The sequence below is a fragment of the Zalophus californianus genome, chromosome 2 (genome assembly GCF_009762305.2).
Source record: "Zalophus californianus isolate mZalCal1 chromosome 2, mZalCal1.pri.v2, whole genome shotgun sequence".
In the NCBI taxonomy this organism is placed as follows: Eukaryota; Metazoa; Chordata; class Mammalia; order Carnivora; family Otariidae; genus Zalophus; species Zalophus californianus.
The window spans coordinates 62817239-62834878 of record NC_045596.1 but is presented as its reverse complement, the minus strand read 5'-3'; the positions used below and the strand labels follow the sequence as shown (position 1 = coordinate 62834878).

Sequence of the window (17640 nt, the reverse complement as noted above, 5' to 3'; positions counted from 1 at the left end):
GACAGTCCTTTCAAGGGGATGGCCAGAAAAATCATGAATTTTGGGGGGCGTCATCACAAATATTCCAACATGAGTTTTTTTTTCGGATTATCCCTTGGCGATAAAAACAAAAGCATGGAATGTATACATAGCCATATAAGATACACTGTAGGGAAAAGTGCACTGAAAAGTAACTTAAATCTTTGTCCTCGTGATGGGAAAGTCTCTTAAGAATGACGACGATACCAACGGTACCTTTGCAGATCCCGTGGTCAGGGTAGAAGCCCTCTCCGCAGCTGGACAGGCAGTGGCCTTGGCGCAGAGCCCGGGGCTGGATGCAGGCTGTGCAGTGTGAGGCCGTGGGTCCGGAGCAGCCGGCACATGAATTGTGACAAGCTGAGGAGGAGAGTGAGAGGGACACCATGGAACCCAAGTGACCAGGGAGCCTACTTCTCAGCTGGGCTCTTTATGTATCAGGAAGCCCCTTCTGTGTCGCTCTCAATCCCCTTCAGCTGTCACACCAAATCAGGCGGAAAGATGTTTTAGGAAGTGGTTCTATACCCAAAACTGCCCGCAGTGACCCTTTACCCAACTTTTATCCATGTTCTATTATTTATCAGCTACCCTTGATGTGGTGTTTCCATTAAGGAGCTTATACACATTGCTGCATTTAATCCTCATAGCAATTACGAGGTTTTGCCGATGAGAAAACTGAGGTCTTGGGAAGTTAAAAAATTTACCCAAGATCATAGAGCTAATGAGTAGCAGTGCTGGGATTTAGCCCTAGGTCTGTCTGAACCTAAAACCCCCTACCTGAATAGGGAAGAGTGAAAAGTTTCTATGTCTGCGTTCTGGAAGCACTGGAATTTTGGCTGGCTTATCCACTAATTTATCTATGCCCTCAGCCAAGTCAGGGTTTCTCCAGGCCTAGGCTCCATGGCAAATGCACTGTGAGGTTGGACTAAATGATCACTTAAGATACTTCTAGGTCTGACATCATAGGATTGTAAGGAAGAATTATATTAAACAATCTTTACATATGACAATGTCAGGCATGCATCTCTGCTGCTTTAGTCCTGGGTGGTAACAGTGGGACATCTCTGACTCTGATTTACAAATGGTATACCGTGGCCTGTCCTAAGGGACGGGACTGAGATACTAGAAGACTCCAGAAAACAACGGGCAGGAGCTGGGAGAAGGGTGTGGAAGCAGGACGAGCCTCTTGGGGGCAGGCTGTTGCGGCCGAGGGATAAACACTGGGCGAGTAAAGGGGTTGGCAGACAAGAAGGAGGCTGCTGAGACCAGGCTGTGGGACAGATCGAAACATTCTGCCACAAACCCACACTACAGGCACAAGTGAGAATACGTATGTTTATTTTGGAGGAGAGGGGCAATCAATCAAGGGGCAATCCCAGGCAGCAGTAAGTTCCCCAAGTCGTCTCGAAGGAAAGACACAAGTCAAACCTATGTAAGTAGAAGCTTACAAAGTCTCAAGTAGGAATGTTTCATGGTTAAAGTTATATAAATCTGAAAGAAACAATACATAAATAGCACATAAGACCAAATTTTCAAAACACACAGACTTAGGCCTTACAAGCTGCCAAACTTGGTTTATTCTATATTTTATTTTTGTGATGTGTTGTAGTTGCTGATATATGGGCTTGTGCCGTCTAAGAAATGACTCTGTCATACCTACAACCTAAGTTAGTGACGGTCTATTAGTACACAAGGACTATATGAAGATCTTAAAGATGTTCTTCGCACTGAAAAGGACCAAATGAACCCTAATGATGATTGATACGCCTAAGTCTTTTACTTAATCCCTCAAGTCCCACAGCATCCACCCACTCCCATACCAAATACACACAGGTTCCAGAATGAAAAAGCTATTCCTTTTAATTTGACATCTTCTCATCATACACACTAATTCTTAAGTGAGCAGCATATAGCACCAAGTATTGTCAAATATGTCAAATGCATTTTGATGATGACGATGATGACAACAATGATTACCCACATCTTACCTCTGCATCTGCCAGTGGCCTCAACATAGTACCCATCGGGGCATTCAGCAATGCATTTCCCATCATGCAACACTGTCTTCTCAGCACAGGTAAGACACCTGGGACTATTGGGACCACAGCTCTTACAGGATTGGTCACAAGCTAAGGGGGAAGAAACCCACCAGAGAAAGTCAATGATGAGCAAAGGAAGCAGAGAAGTCTACTCTTTACACTGTCCACAGCTGGTATCAACACGGTAATCACGTTGTCTGGCTGCTCAGCTGAGGTCTGTTTCCTGGATTCCAACATTTCAAAGTACTCTGTACTTTCTGTTTTCACAGTTGAAGGAGAACCAGATGATTACTCATTGGACGAAGCATAACCAATACTCTGAGGCACACCCACCAGCATAATCAATATAATATAGGATTTGAAGTCAAAATGGGCTCGGGGGTAGGGATGCCAGTCCAATAGGCGTTGAAGATATTCTCAAACTCATTAATAATCAGAAAAATGCAAATAAAATGGGCTGTCCCAGTATACCTATTAACCAGAAAAAAAAAAAATCTGAAGCTTGATAATGCCAAATGGTGGCAAGGAGGTGGAGATGAGACAAGCTTCACACTTGAGAGTATGGATGCTGGTGAGCTACCTGGCACTACTTAGCCAAATAAAGAATATGGAAAGTTAAGAAACCAACAATTCTGCTCCCAGATTACCCATCCCAGGGAACCTTCTGCACAGGTTCACAAAGGGACGTGTTTAAAGCTGTTCACTGGTGCTCTCTAGAGACAGCACAGGGATGGAGGGAAGTGGGGAGTCTGTCATGAACAGTGGAAGGGTGAGCTCTGGGAGATGCAGCCCAGGGAGTACTACGCAGCAGTGAGAAGCAAAGAGCTAGATGACAGAGAAACACAGGTGATTCAAACCATAATGCTGAATGAAAAAAGAACAACGTGAACTCTGTAACACATCATTTAAGAAAAAAAAAGGTATGTACACTCAAAAGAATACCCATTTTACATAAGCCCCCAAAACAAAAAGATAAAAAAAAGTTCAAGTAGGGGCGCCTGGGTGGTTCAGTTGGTTGAGTGTCTGACTCTTGGTTTCGGCTCAGGTCATGATCTCGGGATGGTGAGCTGGAGCTCTGTTGTCACTCTCCATGCTCAGCACAGAGTCTGCTTAAGATTCTTTCTCCCTCTTCCTCTGCCCCTCCCCCGCTCGCACACACGGGCACATGCACTCTGTAAATAAATAAAGTCTTAAAAAAATTGAAACAGCTGCCTTGGTGAGGAAGGGAAATGAATATAAAAGGAAGGAAAGAGAAGAAAAAAGGAGAGGAGGAAGGAAGAGAGGGAATGGCCAACAGAAACCTCGGAACTTATTTTGATTTATTATGTTAGCTAGAGTCAGAAAAGCCCTTCATAGTAGCACAAGTACTTAAGAGACTAAAGAATGAGGAGGTTTTTGTCCTTTGAATTTCCCCACCCTTTATATCTAACATTTGTAAAACTCAAAGCATGAACCACCAATGAACTTGGTTGCTGTAAATTCTTTCAGCCAGGGCATACCACCGTGTATGACAGGTTGTGCTGGATTTTTCTCAGCACTTGACTTTGAGATTTCTGGAGATACAGGCCTCCCAGTTATAAATGATTAAACCAACACCAGCCAGTCTTTATCTTGAGTAGCACTAAACTGAACTGGAAATAAGTCAGCATTATCAGCATCAGACGTTTTAATTAACATTCTGATACCAATCAGTGACTTGGTTCACTGATGTTTTAGGAAATATTTATATGAACACTTCTGCAGGCATCTGATACAAACTTAGAGAGCTCTAAGAATTTTATGAGAAGTGTAAACTCCCATCTTTATCCAAAGGTCTGCGGGTCGATGTCAATGGTATCACAAAGTCTTGCATCATGCTAAGCACACGGCAGGCGATCGGCAATTACTCTCTGATCAACTGATTCCTTGGCTGACTTTCAGCAATGGCCCATCCTCCTATCTGGAAGATTTTTTTTTTCCTGATGCTTTGTTTCAAAATGTATACAGATAGCATTTCAGATGTATACTCTCTCCCTAAGCCACCTGTTCAGTGGTCTTTTTTAATTCTTCCAGTCAGCAAGGAGCTCTGGCTTTCTTCATCCAACCTCTCAGCCCAAGAAGATTTCCACCCCTCACTGCCTCAGGGCTCACACTAATCCCTCATTTTTTTTTTTTTTTTTTTAAATCCCTCCTTTTAAATACCCGCTTCCCCAGGAGAAGTTGCTTTCTCAATTCAGATATACCATCTTGGTAGCAGGCCAGTGTCACTGCCCTTCCTCAGGCACAGTAGCCAGGCTCCTTGGGGACCTACAGGCTAAATGCCTTTGGATTTGTGCAAACTTGACATCTGCTGACCTTTAGAGAATGCATCTGGCTCAATTGAGCGGGAAAGTGATGCTGGCAGAAAAAGATTAAAATACCGCAGAGCCTGGCCTTTCTTTCCTGTTCTCTCCTGACTCCACAAAAAGCCACCTGTGACTCGTCCACATCAAGTGAGATTTTTCACACCAGTGATGCTGATGGATCTCTGCACAGCTTTAAGCAAGCAGCTGCCAGGGGCTATCTCTCTTCCCCAAGACAAGTGGATTTGTCAAGTCCCAAAGATCATCTCATATTTGCTGTTGCCCTGCTCAGTAAACAAAACGAGGACAGTAACTGAAGAAAGTTTTTTGGGCTGCACATTTCTTTGATTTAGTGGACTTTGTTATTAAAAAAAAAAAAAGTCATCATAGCCTTTCTATAGGTATGACCATCACAGTAAACTCAATTCAGACCTTTCATTCACTGTCAGGTGCCTACCTGTGGACTTGGCAATGTCCACGGGGCAGCGGCTGATCTGAAGACTGACAGGAAGACGGGGGAAAGGGCGAGAAGAGCATCGAGGGAGGTGAGAAGGAGAAGGGAGGGAGAAATAGCAGAGGTGCAGAGAGAGGCGTCTCTTTATCGCTAGTAGAGCAGTCAGGAGGCAGGTAAGATCTAAAGCCAGAAGACCGAGGCTTGAATCCCAACTCGGCCCCATATTAGCTACGTGACCTTAAGCAAGTTTCTTAACCTCTCTGTCTCATCTGGAAAATGAGGATGATCCTAGTAACCACCTCCTGCAATCGTCGTGAGGAACAGACGGCAAACACAGCACTTGGGCCAAATGGCTGCCTGTATCACCTCCATCCTCCCAACAGCCTTCTGAGCCGGTGTGTGTCAGTTTCCCACTGCGGCTGGGCCAGACGTCCACAAACTCAGTGGCTTAACGCAACACAAATTTGTTATCTTAACAGTTTTAGAGGTCAGAAGTCCTGAAGTCAAGGTGTCAGTGGGATTGCATTCCTTCTGGAAGCCCTAGGGGCAGATCCATTTCCGTGTCTCTTCCCCAGTCCTGGAGGCTGCCTTTGCACCCTGCCCCTTCTTGGCATCACCCTGACTCCCGCTTCTGTCTCCGATCTCCTTTTCAGACTCCTACCGTCCCTCCTAGAAGGACCCTTGTGGTTACACTGGCCCACCCGGATAAGCCAGGATAGCCTCCCCCGTCTCAGGATCCTTGACTTGAATCACCCCTCCAGAGGCCCTTCTGCCATCTAAGGAGGCATAGTCACAAGTGCTGGCTATCAGGATGCAGACATCTTCGAGGGGCCACTATTCTGTCTTCCACGGTGGCGACGGTTACCCCCGTTCTACAAAAGGGAAACTGTCACACAGACAGAGTATATGACTTGCCCAAGGTCATGCCGTCCCCCCTATACTTTCCTGCCTCAGTGGGTTAATGTTTATAAAGCACTTGGAAGGAAGCACTAAGCTGGGTTAACTCTTACCCCCATGCCGTGGGCATGAAAGACAGAATACCCGGTAACAGCTTCAGCTTTACGTCAGTGATGCCAACACAAGGGTAGGTCTGCTTTGGCTGCTCTGGGAGCGTCTTTGTCTCCATGAATATTTGGATGCAGTCTGGCACCGATGTGGAATTGGGAATTTGGAGGAAGGAAGCCCTGCTCCTCTCCCCACAGCTGTGAGTCTGGAGCAAGCAGCCTGAGCCTGGCAGGATGAGGAGAGCACGAACACCCTAACCTAACACGCTGTTGTGAAGTGGGGGTGTCAAAGGCGATCCTACCAGTTGACAAAAAGGGTTTGTAAACTACTAAAACGCTGTCGATGTTAGCAGCCATTTGCATATATTTTTTAAAGATTTTATTTGTTTATTTGAGAGAGACTGAGTGAGAGAGCACAAGCCAGGAGGAGAGGGAGAGGGAGAAGCAGATTCCCCGCTGAACAGGGACCCCCCCCCCAACCCCACCGACACAGGACTGGATCTCAGGAACCCCAGGACCCGGAGATCATGACCTGAGCCAAAGGCAGAGGCTTAACCGACTGAGCCCCTCAGGAGACCCAACACTTGCATATTCGTTGACTAAAAGAAATGTTATGATTTTAATAAAACAAAGGAGGCTGGAAGAAAGCAAGCTGCTCTGGCACGCAGAGCCGGGCACTTACCGCTGCAGATCCCCTGCTTGTTGTAGAACCCGAGGCCACAGCTGCTCTCGCAGCCGCCCTCCCTCAGCACTTGGAGGGGGTCTCTGCAGGCCACGCAGTGCTTCTCCGTCGGACCCCAGCAGGAAGCACAGGACCCGTGGCAGACTGCAGGCAAACGGCAAAATCAGTGGACAATCTATAGCAGAAAGGATGGGTTGCAATTTTTCTTTCAAAGGTTTAAGAAGTCATAAGGAGGATGTTGGAGCTTTCATTCCTAAATCACAATGCACATATGTATACCACAGGAGAAAAAAACACCCTCCACCAAAAATAACTATTTCTGTTGGCCAGAAGTACAACTCAGTAAATTACTGCTCAGAGACTTGGAACAGGAAATCAGAGGCTTTGAGTAATGGGAATCACAGGGAAGGGAACCATAGTTTTCTAGACAAAGATGGTCTGTCTTATGAAATCAGATGGCCCTCCATCACCTTGCCACCTTGTCTTTCATAACCGTACAATGAAGTGTTGACAGGATCACCGCTCCCGCATCCAACACCATGAAGAATCAGCAAGGAGGGATGCCATGTACTCTCCTCCTTGCTTAAGACTTTGAAAGACCTGCTACTGCTGGATTTCTACTGCTCTCTCCCTGCTTTCCAGCCTGTCTTCTCTCTATCCCACCCCCACACCCTCCTTCTGTCCTCCCTCATGACTCTTCTAGTCCCCCTGCCCTGCCCCACCACTAGCTTCTGCTCTCAAAATGCATCTTGAGTACCTTTCTCTTACAACTTAATGTGCCAACCATACATTGTTCCTAAACCAGAGCTGTCCCTTTAACACTCAAAAACATCCTCCTCTTCCAGCATTTGATTTTTACTCCTCATGCTTGCTTTTCACCTTAGCATATCTGCAAAGAGAAGCCTATTCTGAGTGATTGCTGATATTAAAAGTTGCTTAACTGTCTGTATGGCTGGCTAACCCCAACCTATGCTTCTGTCAATGCATCCTAATTTTCAAAATGTTTGCTTCACCATGGAGCACAGCCTGTTCTGCAGAGGTATTTATTCTGCCCAAAATTGGTGGGGAAAATGCCTTTGCTGATCAGAAGAGACTTGGGAACTAAATACCTAAGTAATTTAATTATGTATCCCTTTAGAATCAGAAAAGGGTGCCTTCACTGCGAATCCTAAGATCCAATCCTCTCCTCTCAGCTCGAAACTGCGCAGGAAAGCCTTTAATTTCAGACAACTTTCCTCCCCCAACAAATGTAGAGATAATTACAGATTCTCTTAAATGCTGTGGGGCACCTGGCTGGCTCAGTGGGTTAAGTGTCTGACTCTTGAGTTCAGCTCAGGTCATGATCTCAGGGTTGTGAGATCGAGCCTCGTGTCGGGCCTGGCACTGGGCCTGGAGCCCGCTTAAGATTCTCTCTCTCTCTCTCTCTCTCTCCCTCCCCCTGATCCTCCCCGCCCCCTGTCTTAAAAAATGTTAGGAAGGGCTCTTTGATAAAGAATAACAGTGGTGGGGGGCGGAAGGAACCAACTTTAGGTAGATCTAAAGGATGAGAAGTTGCCAGCCCTGGAGAGAGCCAGAGAACAGCACCAACAAAGTCCTTGGGAAGGAAAGGAGCTCAGGGGTTCAAGGAACTGATGGCTGCCCCTATGGCTAAAGCTAGCAGACACAGGGGGACCAGCAGGGCACAGAGGGGCACAGTGAGGAATGGTGGGACACAGTGCCCTGATTCATGGCTGGAGGGATAGGCAGAGGCCCAATCAAACTTGACCTTGGAGATCATGGAAAGAAATTAGGATTTTACACTAAGTTTAATGTGAAGTTTCAAGCGGGGTTGAGGGAGATCAACACAAGCCCTGATTTTCAAAGCTCGCTCTGGCTGCCGTGTAGGGAGGGTTTAAGGACTTGAATGTAGGCAGACAGACCAGCATGGAGTCCACTGCTCGGGTCCAGGCAAGAGATGACAATAGCAGATGAAAAACAGAGATGGAAGAAAGTTTACTTATTTATGAGCTGGTTCCCTTGCTAGACCGTAAGCTTCATAAGGGCAGAGTCCATTTCCATTTAGTTAATTCTGTGCTGAGTACGCTGCTTGGTACTCTACACTTGGTACTTCATTTATATTTAACACCTTATTTATATTTTATAAGTGTTACATAAGAACACTGTTAATATTAGGATAAGCTACCCAAAGTACATTATAAAGATGTGGATAAAAGATCCGAGTAGCAAATTCCACCCTGAACATCCACGAAATCTGTCATTCATTCTTACTCAACTACCCTTCAATTACTGACTATAGGCATCAACTGAAGTGTCTATACCTGCTTGTGCCTCTGCCTTACTGACTCAGAAGTTGATTCAAAGTCATTACCTAAACAAACAAACAAACAAACAAAAAACCCAATTTCATTCCTAAGAAGGTATGCCAGGCTAATCTTTCCATGTACAACGGAAGCACCTACCACATGCAGGGTGCTGTGGCTAGCCTGCGGGGCCTTCCCAGCCAGCCACAGGTCAGAAGTCGGCGAGAGGAAACATTTAAACCACCCCATCACTTGAGCTCATTGGTAGCATTGCACAAACTGCACCAGGGAGCAAGTACTTGAGAGGATGATGGGAAGTAAGACCAAAAAGACAATAGGGGCCAGATCACAAATATCATGGAAGGCCAGGTAAGGATCTTGGACTTCATCTGTAAGAGTTTTAATCAGTTTTGTTTCTTAGAGAGCTTACTCTGCAGTGGGGAGAGGAGAGGGTAATTAACTCAAGACATTCTTAAGGGATGAAATCATCTTTTGTCAAGGGACCACAGAGGAGATGAGAAACTAAAGCACGACCCCCTAGTTCTCTTCGGGGATTTGTTGGTAGGGGTGCAGACATTCAGCTGCACTGGCTTTTAAAATAGTAAAAATACTTCCAACCTGGTTGGCAAATGGCTGTCATCCTGGTTCCTCCCTGATGATTCTGGTTTCATCCCTGGGAAGCCTGCAAGACACTGTGTTCCAGCAACTGAAAGGTCTGGCACAGGAGAGGGTCTCAGGTCCCCCCCTACCCCCACCTTCAGACCAATCTGGTCTGTGCCATATGGCTTGTTAAATATTTTTTTTAACATTATCCCTAGTGTTGCCAATCAGAACAGGGCCAAAGGATGAGCAGGATTCTAGAGGCTACAGGCTTAGGGACGGCACTCAGGCCTGTCACAAACTGAGCTGTACCTAACATTTCAGCCCTGCCTTCTGCTACCTCCCTCGAGCAGGCCAGTTCTATGCAGCAGGGTGCCCTAAGCATGCCATATACGGGTTCATGGGTTCCAGATGCCCCACACAGGATTTGCCCAGTTGGCAATGCCTCCAGCTCCTTCGACAGCCCCCTGTAATCCTGGTTACACTTGAGAGGCTTAAGTTGTCACTACTTCTGGGAAGCTTTGCTGAACTTGTCCAAACAGTCCCTTCTTCCTCTGTGTTCCTGGCAGCACGTTGTACCCCCTCTCTTATACCATTTATCCTATGTCCTATTCATTTGGTTACAAATCAATCCCTTTCAACAGAATGTAGTATCCTCCAGAATAGGGGCCACATTTGAATCATCTCAAACCCCCAGTGTCCAGACTGATAACTGGTACAAAGTCAGCATTCATTAAATGTATGTTAAATGAATACACAGCAGATTTTTTTTTACCAGTTATGACAGAGTCATTCTATCAGTTACCTTCTACATGAAAACAACTAACCATGAGGTCATAGTCTGAACATGTGATAACTTAAGCTAGATAAACTTGAGGCTGTAAACCTACCTAATAAATGCTGGAATCCAGATCTCCTTATGACGACAAGTACTTATGCTACATCTATATAGAGTACCAAATGTGAGGCCACCTTCTCTGTTTCCATAGGAAACAAAAGCATGTTCAAATGGTCAAGCAAGTCAGCAGAAGGGATTTTTATTTCTTCAATATGGGACTATGCTGAACCGTCATTTCTTTTTTTTTTCTTTTTTTTTTTTTGAGCTGTCACATTTCTTATAATGACATACTCCTACTGTGTTTTGCAATTGATTTCTAATTTCTAACACTGAACATATGCTGCTGCAGATAATCTCTTCTTCCAGGCTTATTTTACATGTGGCTTTCATTACACTTGGGCTATTATGGAAAATAGAAGGTCACTCCCTGACTTTTCACCATAATTTCTCTTAGTGATACATTTCAGATCACCCATTGGTTTGAACTGTATATTGTGAAAACGTGGCAATAAATTTAAAAAGAGGGCTAATGAGAGAAAACCATCTTCTTATCTGACATGCAGTAGATAATTTATTTAGGAAAGCCCCTGACTTTTCTAGAGCATAGCAAGACATGTGCTGGCTTGCTGAGCAATTCATTTCAAAATGAAAAGGAACGAATTACCTTTCTTTTGGCAACTCTATATTGAAACCAGACTCTAAAAATAAAAAACTTATTTTTGTTATCTGATAATTTTGAGATAGAAGATTGCTGTAAAAAAATTTTCAACCTGTGCTTCTCTAAGCATACAATGCAGCCCCTTTCCAGGGAAGTGTTAAAAGCACTTCCTTTGGGCCACCTCTCATTTTCCAGGAAGCCTTCCCAGACGCCAGTGGGCTCAGCCTGCAGTTCAAAATGCCCCTCAGGAATGAGAAGGAGCTTTGGTCCCTCACCTTTCCCATGGCCCTTTGGGATAAGTTTCCTTGCCATCCCCAGGGAATTGGCACACTTGATCAGCAGGCCCTTTTAGGTTCATTCGGCTGCAGTTCAGATTTCCAAACTGCCAAAGGGGTTTTCACCCGCAACTATGCAGAAGCAGCCCAAACTGCAGACACAAACAGCTATGTCATCCACAAGTCAAATTCCTTCACTCCCATCCACATCCATTTTGTAACAACCGCTAGCTTTCTTCCTCATCACACAAATGACGGGAAAGTACTTGCCAAGTTCTAAAGTATTATCAGGAGACGGTAGGTAAATTTCCAATAAGAAGCTCTTGCTGGATGAAAAAATGTTCTATCTTACCCTCAATTTCACTGTTCCTTGTTTTCCTAATCTGTAAAGTGGGAATAAGAGTTGCTATACATAACTCATAAGGATATAGTGAGACGACATATTTGAGAGAGCAGAGAATGTCGCGCATGATCCAATGAGCGGCATACCCTGCGAGATCTAGCGCATCTTGTCTCAACTGGTGTCAAAAGCCAAGTAAGTATAAAGGGAGCAAATTAAAGTGCAGCAGGAGACAGAAGAGGAAAGGACCGTAAAAACTATGGGAAAGGTAGGTTCACTTAGAAAGGACGTAAAGAGAGCCCTCGGAGATTATTCCAGCAGTTACAAGAAAGGGCTCCAGCCTTTCCCAGAGGACTCCTACTTTAAAGCTCTTCCCTTGCAATCTCTACAACACATCAACCAAAGCCCTGTGGAAAGTGACTGAAAATAGCTTGGTGACTGTCTGAGGATAAGCCCAGATGATGGCCAGACTACTCTCCTTTCCCCCATCACAGCCCCATGGGAGGCCAAGGCTACTTGCCTAAGAAGCGCAAAGGCCAGACAAATGTAAAAGGAAAGGAAGTTCATGGGAGTAATTATAGTTTTGATCCTTTTACTACAATCTTCCATCTCCTCCAGGCTGGGTCTCCATCTTCAACCTGCCTCCCTATGCCAACAGAAAGCTTTACATCGTGAAATGGGAATATCTGGTCTTCATACATTCTGAAGACCCAGATGTCCTCGAGGGAGTTCCTAAAAGAAAAAATACAACTACATGAAAAAAATTTTCAGCCTCATAAATAGCCAGACATGTGCAAATTAAACAGGAGAGCAGCAGCTCCTTGCAATTGGTTGGAGGTGCTCACAGGGACCTGTACGCATCTTGGAAGCAGTGCTTCGGGAGAAGAAAAAGGGGAAAGAAGCATTCACTGAGGTAACAAATACCCCAGTCCACTGGAGGCTGGCTGATAACAGCAGAGGCCACGCATGTGTCAGGGCAGGGAGTCAACGGGACCTCTCGGTGCCATCCTTTTTATTTTGCTCTGAACCTAAAACTGCTCCAAAAAAAATAAAGTCTTTAAAGTAAAAAAAAAAAAAAAAGGAAAAGAAGGATGAAATACCTACCTACTAATATTTATGAATATTTAAAATTGAGCACACACAGAATACATGTTAAATTGTATTTGAATCGTTACTTAAGTGGGGAGCTGTAGGGGCGGGGAGGGAAATGAGAATAGGTTATGGAAACAAAAGGAACAGACAGGCAGACAGACAGGCCTGGATAGATGAGTGAGAGGAACAGCCGGCCCAGGCTCATCATGGGAATGAGCTGATAAGTAGGATGAAGTCAACTCTCCTCATGTGAATCCCAAAAATCAGTAAAAGCAAAAAATTAAACAAGAGTCCATTTTACCTCAACCAACCTGACAAGAAGACTCCTAACACCTCATGCTGACAAGGGTGGTAGGAAGCAGGCACTCATTTGTGTCTAGCCAGAATACAAATCACAACTTTTTCAAAAGAGAGTCACATATTAAAGTGTCAGAGGCTTCAAAGAGTGTACATATACCCTTGGGCCCAGTAATCACATGTCGAAGAATTTACCCTAATCAAATATATGTACCGCAATTTCTATTAAAAATGTTTACATCACAGTTATTTATGATAATGGAAAAATTAGGAACAAACGTCAAACCACAGAGGACCAGCTGAATGAATTCTTGCATAGCCCCAGATGGAAAGTTATAAAACAACTTTAAAAAGATTTTGTAGAGGATAATAAATAACATGGGGAAAGCAGGAAATAAAACTATATATAGAGTGTGATTTTACCTTTGAAAAATAATGTGTGTATGTCTGTGCATATCACACACACACACACACACACACACACACACACACTCACTCATGAATCGGGAAGACATTCACCAAAATACTGACAGTAGTAATTTGGGAGAGTTTGAGTCAGGGATTTTTCGCTGATTTTTTTATTGTGCCTTGAATTAGACTGACTGTCAAATTATTTTTTGTAATACATGTGAATTCATTTCATACTTAGGGGAAAAAGAACTACTCAGGGGAAGGGGGAAAAAAAGCCTGTAGTCCTTTTTCTTAAGGCACATGCTGGGTAAATAGCTAATTAATCTATTAACCACATTTGTGATACAGCTGAATGATTTGCTCATCTTGGGTAACGTATCTGAATTTTTAGCAGGGTCTTCTGTAGAGCTTGAACCAAAGGGATGACTTCCCAGCTGGCAGGGGCTTTGGCAGGTCCACACGGAGAGAGATTTTACAAGGAAGCTAGCTTTTCACGGGTACATAAGTCAGAGGATGATGGCAGACATTCAGCTCACGAGGAACGTTCTTTAAAGTTACCCCCTCTCTCTCCTGCCCCTCTACCTGTACATCTTTTTTTTTTTTTTAAGATTTTATTTATTTACTTGACAGAGAGAGAGACACACAGCGAGAGAGGGAACACAAGCAGGGGGAGTGGGAGAGGGAGAAGCAGGCTTCCCGCCAAGCGGGGAGCCCGATGCGGGGCTCGATCCCAGGACCCCAGGACCATGACCTGAGCCGAAGGCAGACGCTTAACGACTGAGCCACCCAGGCACCCCTGTACATCTTTTTTTAAAGATTTCATTTATTTACTTGAGAGAGCAAGAGAGAGAGTGTGTGTGAGAGAGAGAGAGAGAACACAGAGGGAGAGGGAGAAACAGACTCCCCGCTGAGCAGGGAGCCTGACGCGGGGCTTGATCCCAGGATCCCAAGACCACCACCTGAGCCGAAGGCAGCCGCTTAACCGACTGAGCCACCCAGGCACCCCTCGCTACCTGTACTTCTAAATCTACAACACAAGTACACCGCAAAAGTTTTCAAATGCAGTGACCACCTCGGCGCAGCCTGACGAGCCAAACGGAATTCTCAGATTCCGCTCATCTGCTGGGACCATTGGCAACCCACAGCTGCTAGGACTCCTGGGTTTTTTCTCAGCCCCTATTAATTAAATGGCTGTCGATTTCTCCACTGATACCTTGAATCTATTTGTCTACAGAAATTGAAAAGCCAGAGGGACCACCAACCAAAACCAAGCTTTTGATGGGGAGAGTTCTCCGACTTGCTGGTTGCACTAGCATAACAGATCGCAACAGTGATAACATGGAGGTGCTGTGGGCAGCCTGAAAAGGGAGGGGAAGGTCGGGCAGGGACCGTGTTAGGGCGGGGAATAGGAAAACAAGAGAGAATGGATACCACAGAGTCCCGCTAAAATAACTGCATACCCAAGGAACTGGGCCGAAAGCCAGAAGGCTTGTCACTAGTTTGTAACCCACAGCTAAAATATTTGGGGGTTCAGATCTGTCAGAAGAACGGGATCTGTCTGGAAGATAAACTCCCTTGCATTTGTGGCGGCCTTTCTCTGCTGGTATGTGATGCTTCTGTCTGTCATTTGTCTTTTGGCACACACAGCAAGGGTCTGCAAGCGGCACAGGCGAATGCCAAACATAGCTGGTCTCCTGCTACAGCGAAGGTCCCAGGCGCAAGACTGGCAGCTGCTTTTACTTTTTCTCCATTTAACTTTTACATGAACATCCAAAGCGGGAGAGGACTTGGAGTACCATCGCCACCTGTTTCCCCCGGTCCAGTTCCCTCAAGAAATGGACAGCAGGAGGGTAATCCTGTCGTTCCGCCTTCTGGATGGCTTAAAACACTCCATGGGTACCACTCAAGTTACCAAGCATAGTTGTTTTTTTTGTTTGTGGGTGTGGGTGGGTGTGTGTGTGGGTGGGTGTATGTGTTTAAGAGTAACCCTTCCAGCTCTGATAAGGCACTCTACCATCCTGAAGAGAAGGGAGATGGAGGGAAGAAAAAGAGAGGTGGGGAAAATCGAGACTCTGGAATTTTCCTGAGGCTACACCTAGCCAGGAATTGCTGATAGGAAGTAAATAATAGAAGCTAAATGGAAGCTAGGTCACCTGCAAGCTGAAGTCTAGGCATGCCTGAACACTCCTGTCGTTTCTCCTCCATGCAATGGTTTCTTACACTTTTCTCAGTCAAAAGTTATTCCAGAGGGCCTTCTATGTGCTTAGCACTATGGGGAATTCAGAAGTGTAAAACCTGTCCCTGCCTCAAGAATCAGTCACTTCCTATTACACACCTTTTAAAACTGCCTTTATAGCACTGATAGTAATGAATTCATAGAGTGGTAATGATCTGAAATTTTCTGTATACTTCTTCACTGACACTCTTCTCCCACTGAGGAAGTAAGTTCCTCAAGCCCTGGGCAGTTTTCCATCCACTCACTCTATATCCCAGGTTCCTGGTACATGAAAGAGACTCAACAAATATTCCTTGCATGCACAGAATGGAAGAGACAAGAATATCACTCAAAGCAATAAGTCCCCTTTACAAGACACTCAGGAATTAAGGGAGAGACCATAATTGCAATAGAACACCAGAGAAGGCTTAAACAATGCATACGATTTAAAGAGCAGAACAGAATGAGTGAAGACAGTGGAAGGATGTGGAAGGACCCCCAAACCGATGAGGCAATCTGGCAATGAAACAGGGACTGACCCTCCAATTCTGGGGGATGTGGGAGGGGCCACGGAGGATGCCAGCTTCACCATGGCCATCCCGACGGAACCAGGGGGTGAGGAGGGGTTCCTTGTCTTCTTGAGGATTCCAGAACAGCAGGTTCATAAATGCCTTTGCCAATAGCTCTGCCCTGGGCATAACCAGGCTGAGCTAAGCCACATGCTGGAACATTAATGCCAAGACTCATTAAGTCTTCACCGCCTTGGACCTGTGGCTCCAAGGGTCAGTGCTTCATTTCCACAAATGGTTGGGCTGCTCTGGTCAAACAAAATTCCAACAAATAATTAACTTTACAAGTTCCCCTGTTCAAACTACAGCTTTTAAATCGCAACTAGGTCAGCATCCCCTACGTAAATTTTACAGGCTCAGTTACCCTAAGTTTTCCCTCTAATTATACCATAATATTGGCTAAGAAACAAAATTCCAAACTCTCAACACTTAATCTGAGCATTTTAAAAGAATAAAAGGATTTTAACTTGTGATGAATACAGTAAACTGTTCCCTATATTTACTTCTCCATAGCATATGAAAGATTTTATTTGAAATCAGACGCAAATGGCACAAAACTCTTTATTTCTTAATGTAAGTGATTTTTGATTTTCATTCCCATAAATTGAAAAATAAAGGAACGGATTCGACGGCAATAGCTGCCTCTTTTGGCCACACACTATGTGCCAGGCATAACATATTTATGTTTTTCAAATATCTTTTCTAATGTTCATCATAATGGTTTAAAGCAGATGACATTGTCCCCCTTTTACAGTTGAGGAAATTGAGGCTCAAAGCAGTTAAATGGCCCGTGCCAAGCCAGATAACAGTAAGTGGCAGAGGTAAGAATCAAAATGATCCCCCCTTCATACAAACCTGTAAAATTGCTTGGTTCTTCAAGCTTCAAAGTCTAAGACCACACAGCAATCAGATATAGACTAAACTGCACGGATTTGCATGTTTCTGTGATTATTTTTTTACATCCCTGTAACCAGCAGCTAACCCTGCCTTAATTGCAAGCTCACTTATAGGAAACTCTAGGATAGAGTCTTATTTCTCTTCATATCCTCAGGACCTCAAGCAGTGGTCCAAGGAGAATGAATGTAGGAGAGAGCGAAATGGAACAGGGAAGACGGACAATGAAAAGCAGAAATACAAGTCTCCCAACCCATATGGAGGGCTAACTAAATGTCAGGCACCACCCTAAATGACATATGTGAATCTATTCCTTTAATCCTTACTACCAGGCTATATGGCAGACATTACTGTCACTGCTTTACCCATAGGCAATTGAAGTGTGGAGTTTAAAAAAAAAATACTGTTTGTAGTGACAGAGCCAAGACTGGCATCCAGGTGGTTTGGCTCCCGAGCTTACAGTCTTAAGCACGGTGTCACACTCCCTCCCATCTCTGGATTTGCAGAATGAAGGGAGCACTTGCCACGGGGTGCACACAGCTCCATCCTCGGGCCTTTGTGAATACTGGAAGTTTGGATTGGACAAATCAAACACTGACTCACATATGAAAATGGGCTAAATTCTACTCTTTCTTT

At 44.8% G+C, this 17640-nt stretch overlaps 1 protein-coding gene across 1 annotated transcript in view; it reads right to left on the bottom strand.

The window, feature by feature from the left end:
* The window catches only part of FRAS1 (Fraser extracellular matrix complex subunit 1), a 403423-nt gene that overhangs the window by 195423 nt on the left and 190360 nt on the right, over positions 1-17640 (bottom strand). Inside the window, 3 exon segments of the mRNA XM_027599032.2 lie at positions 235-375; positions 2004-2144; positions 6516-6659. Of these exon segments, the coding sequence (XP_027454833.1) occupies positions 235-375; positions 2004-2144; positions 6516-6659 (426 nt within the window).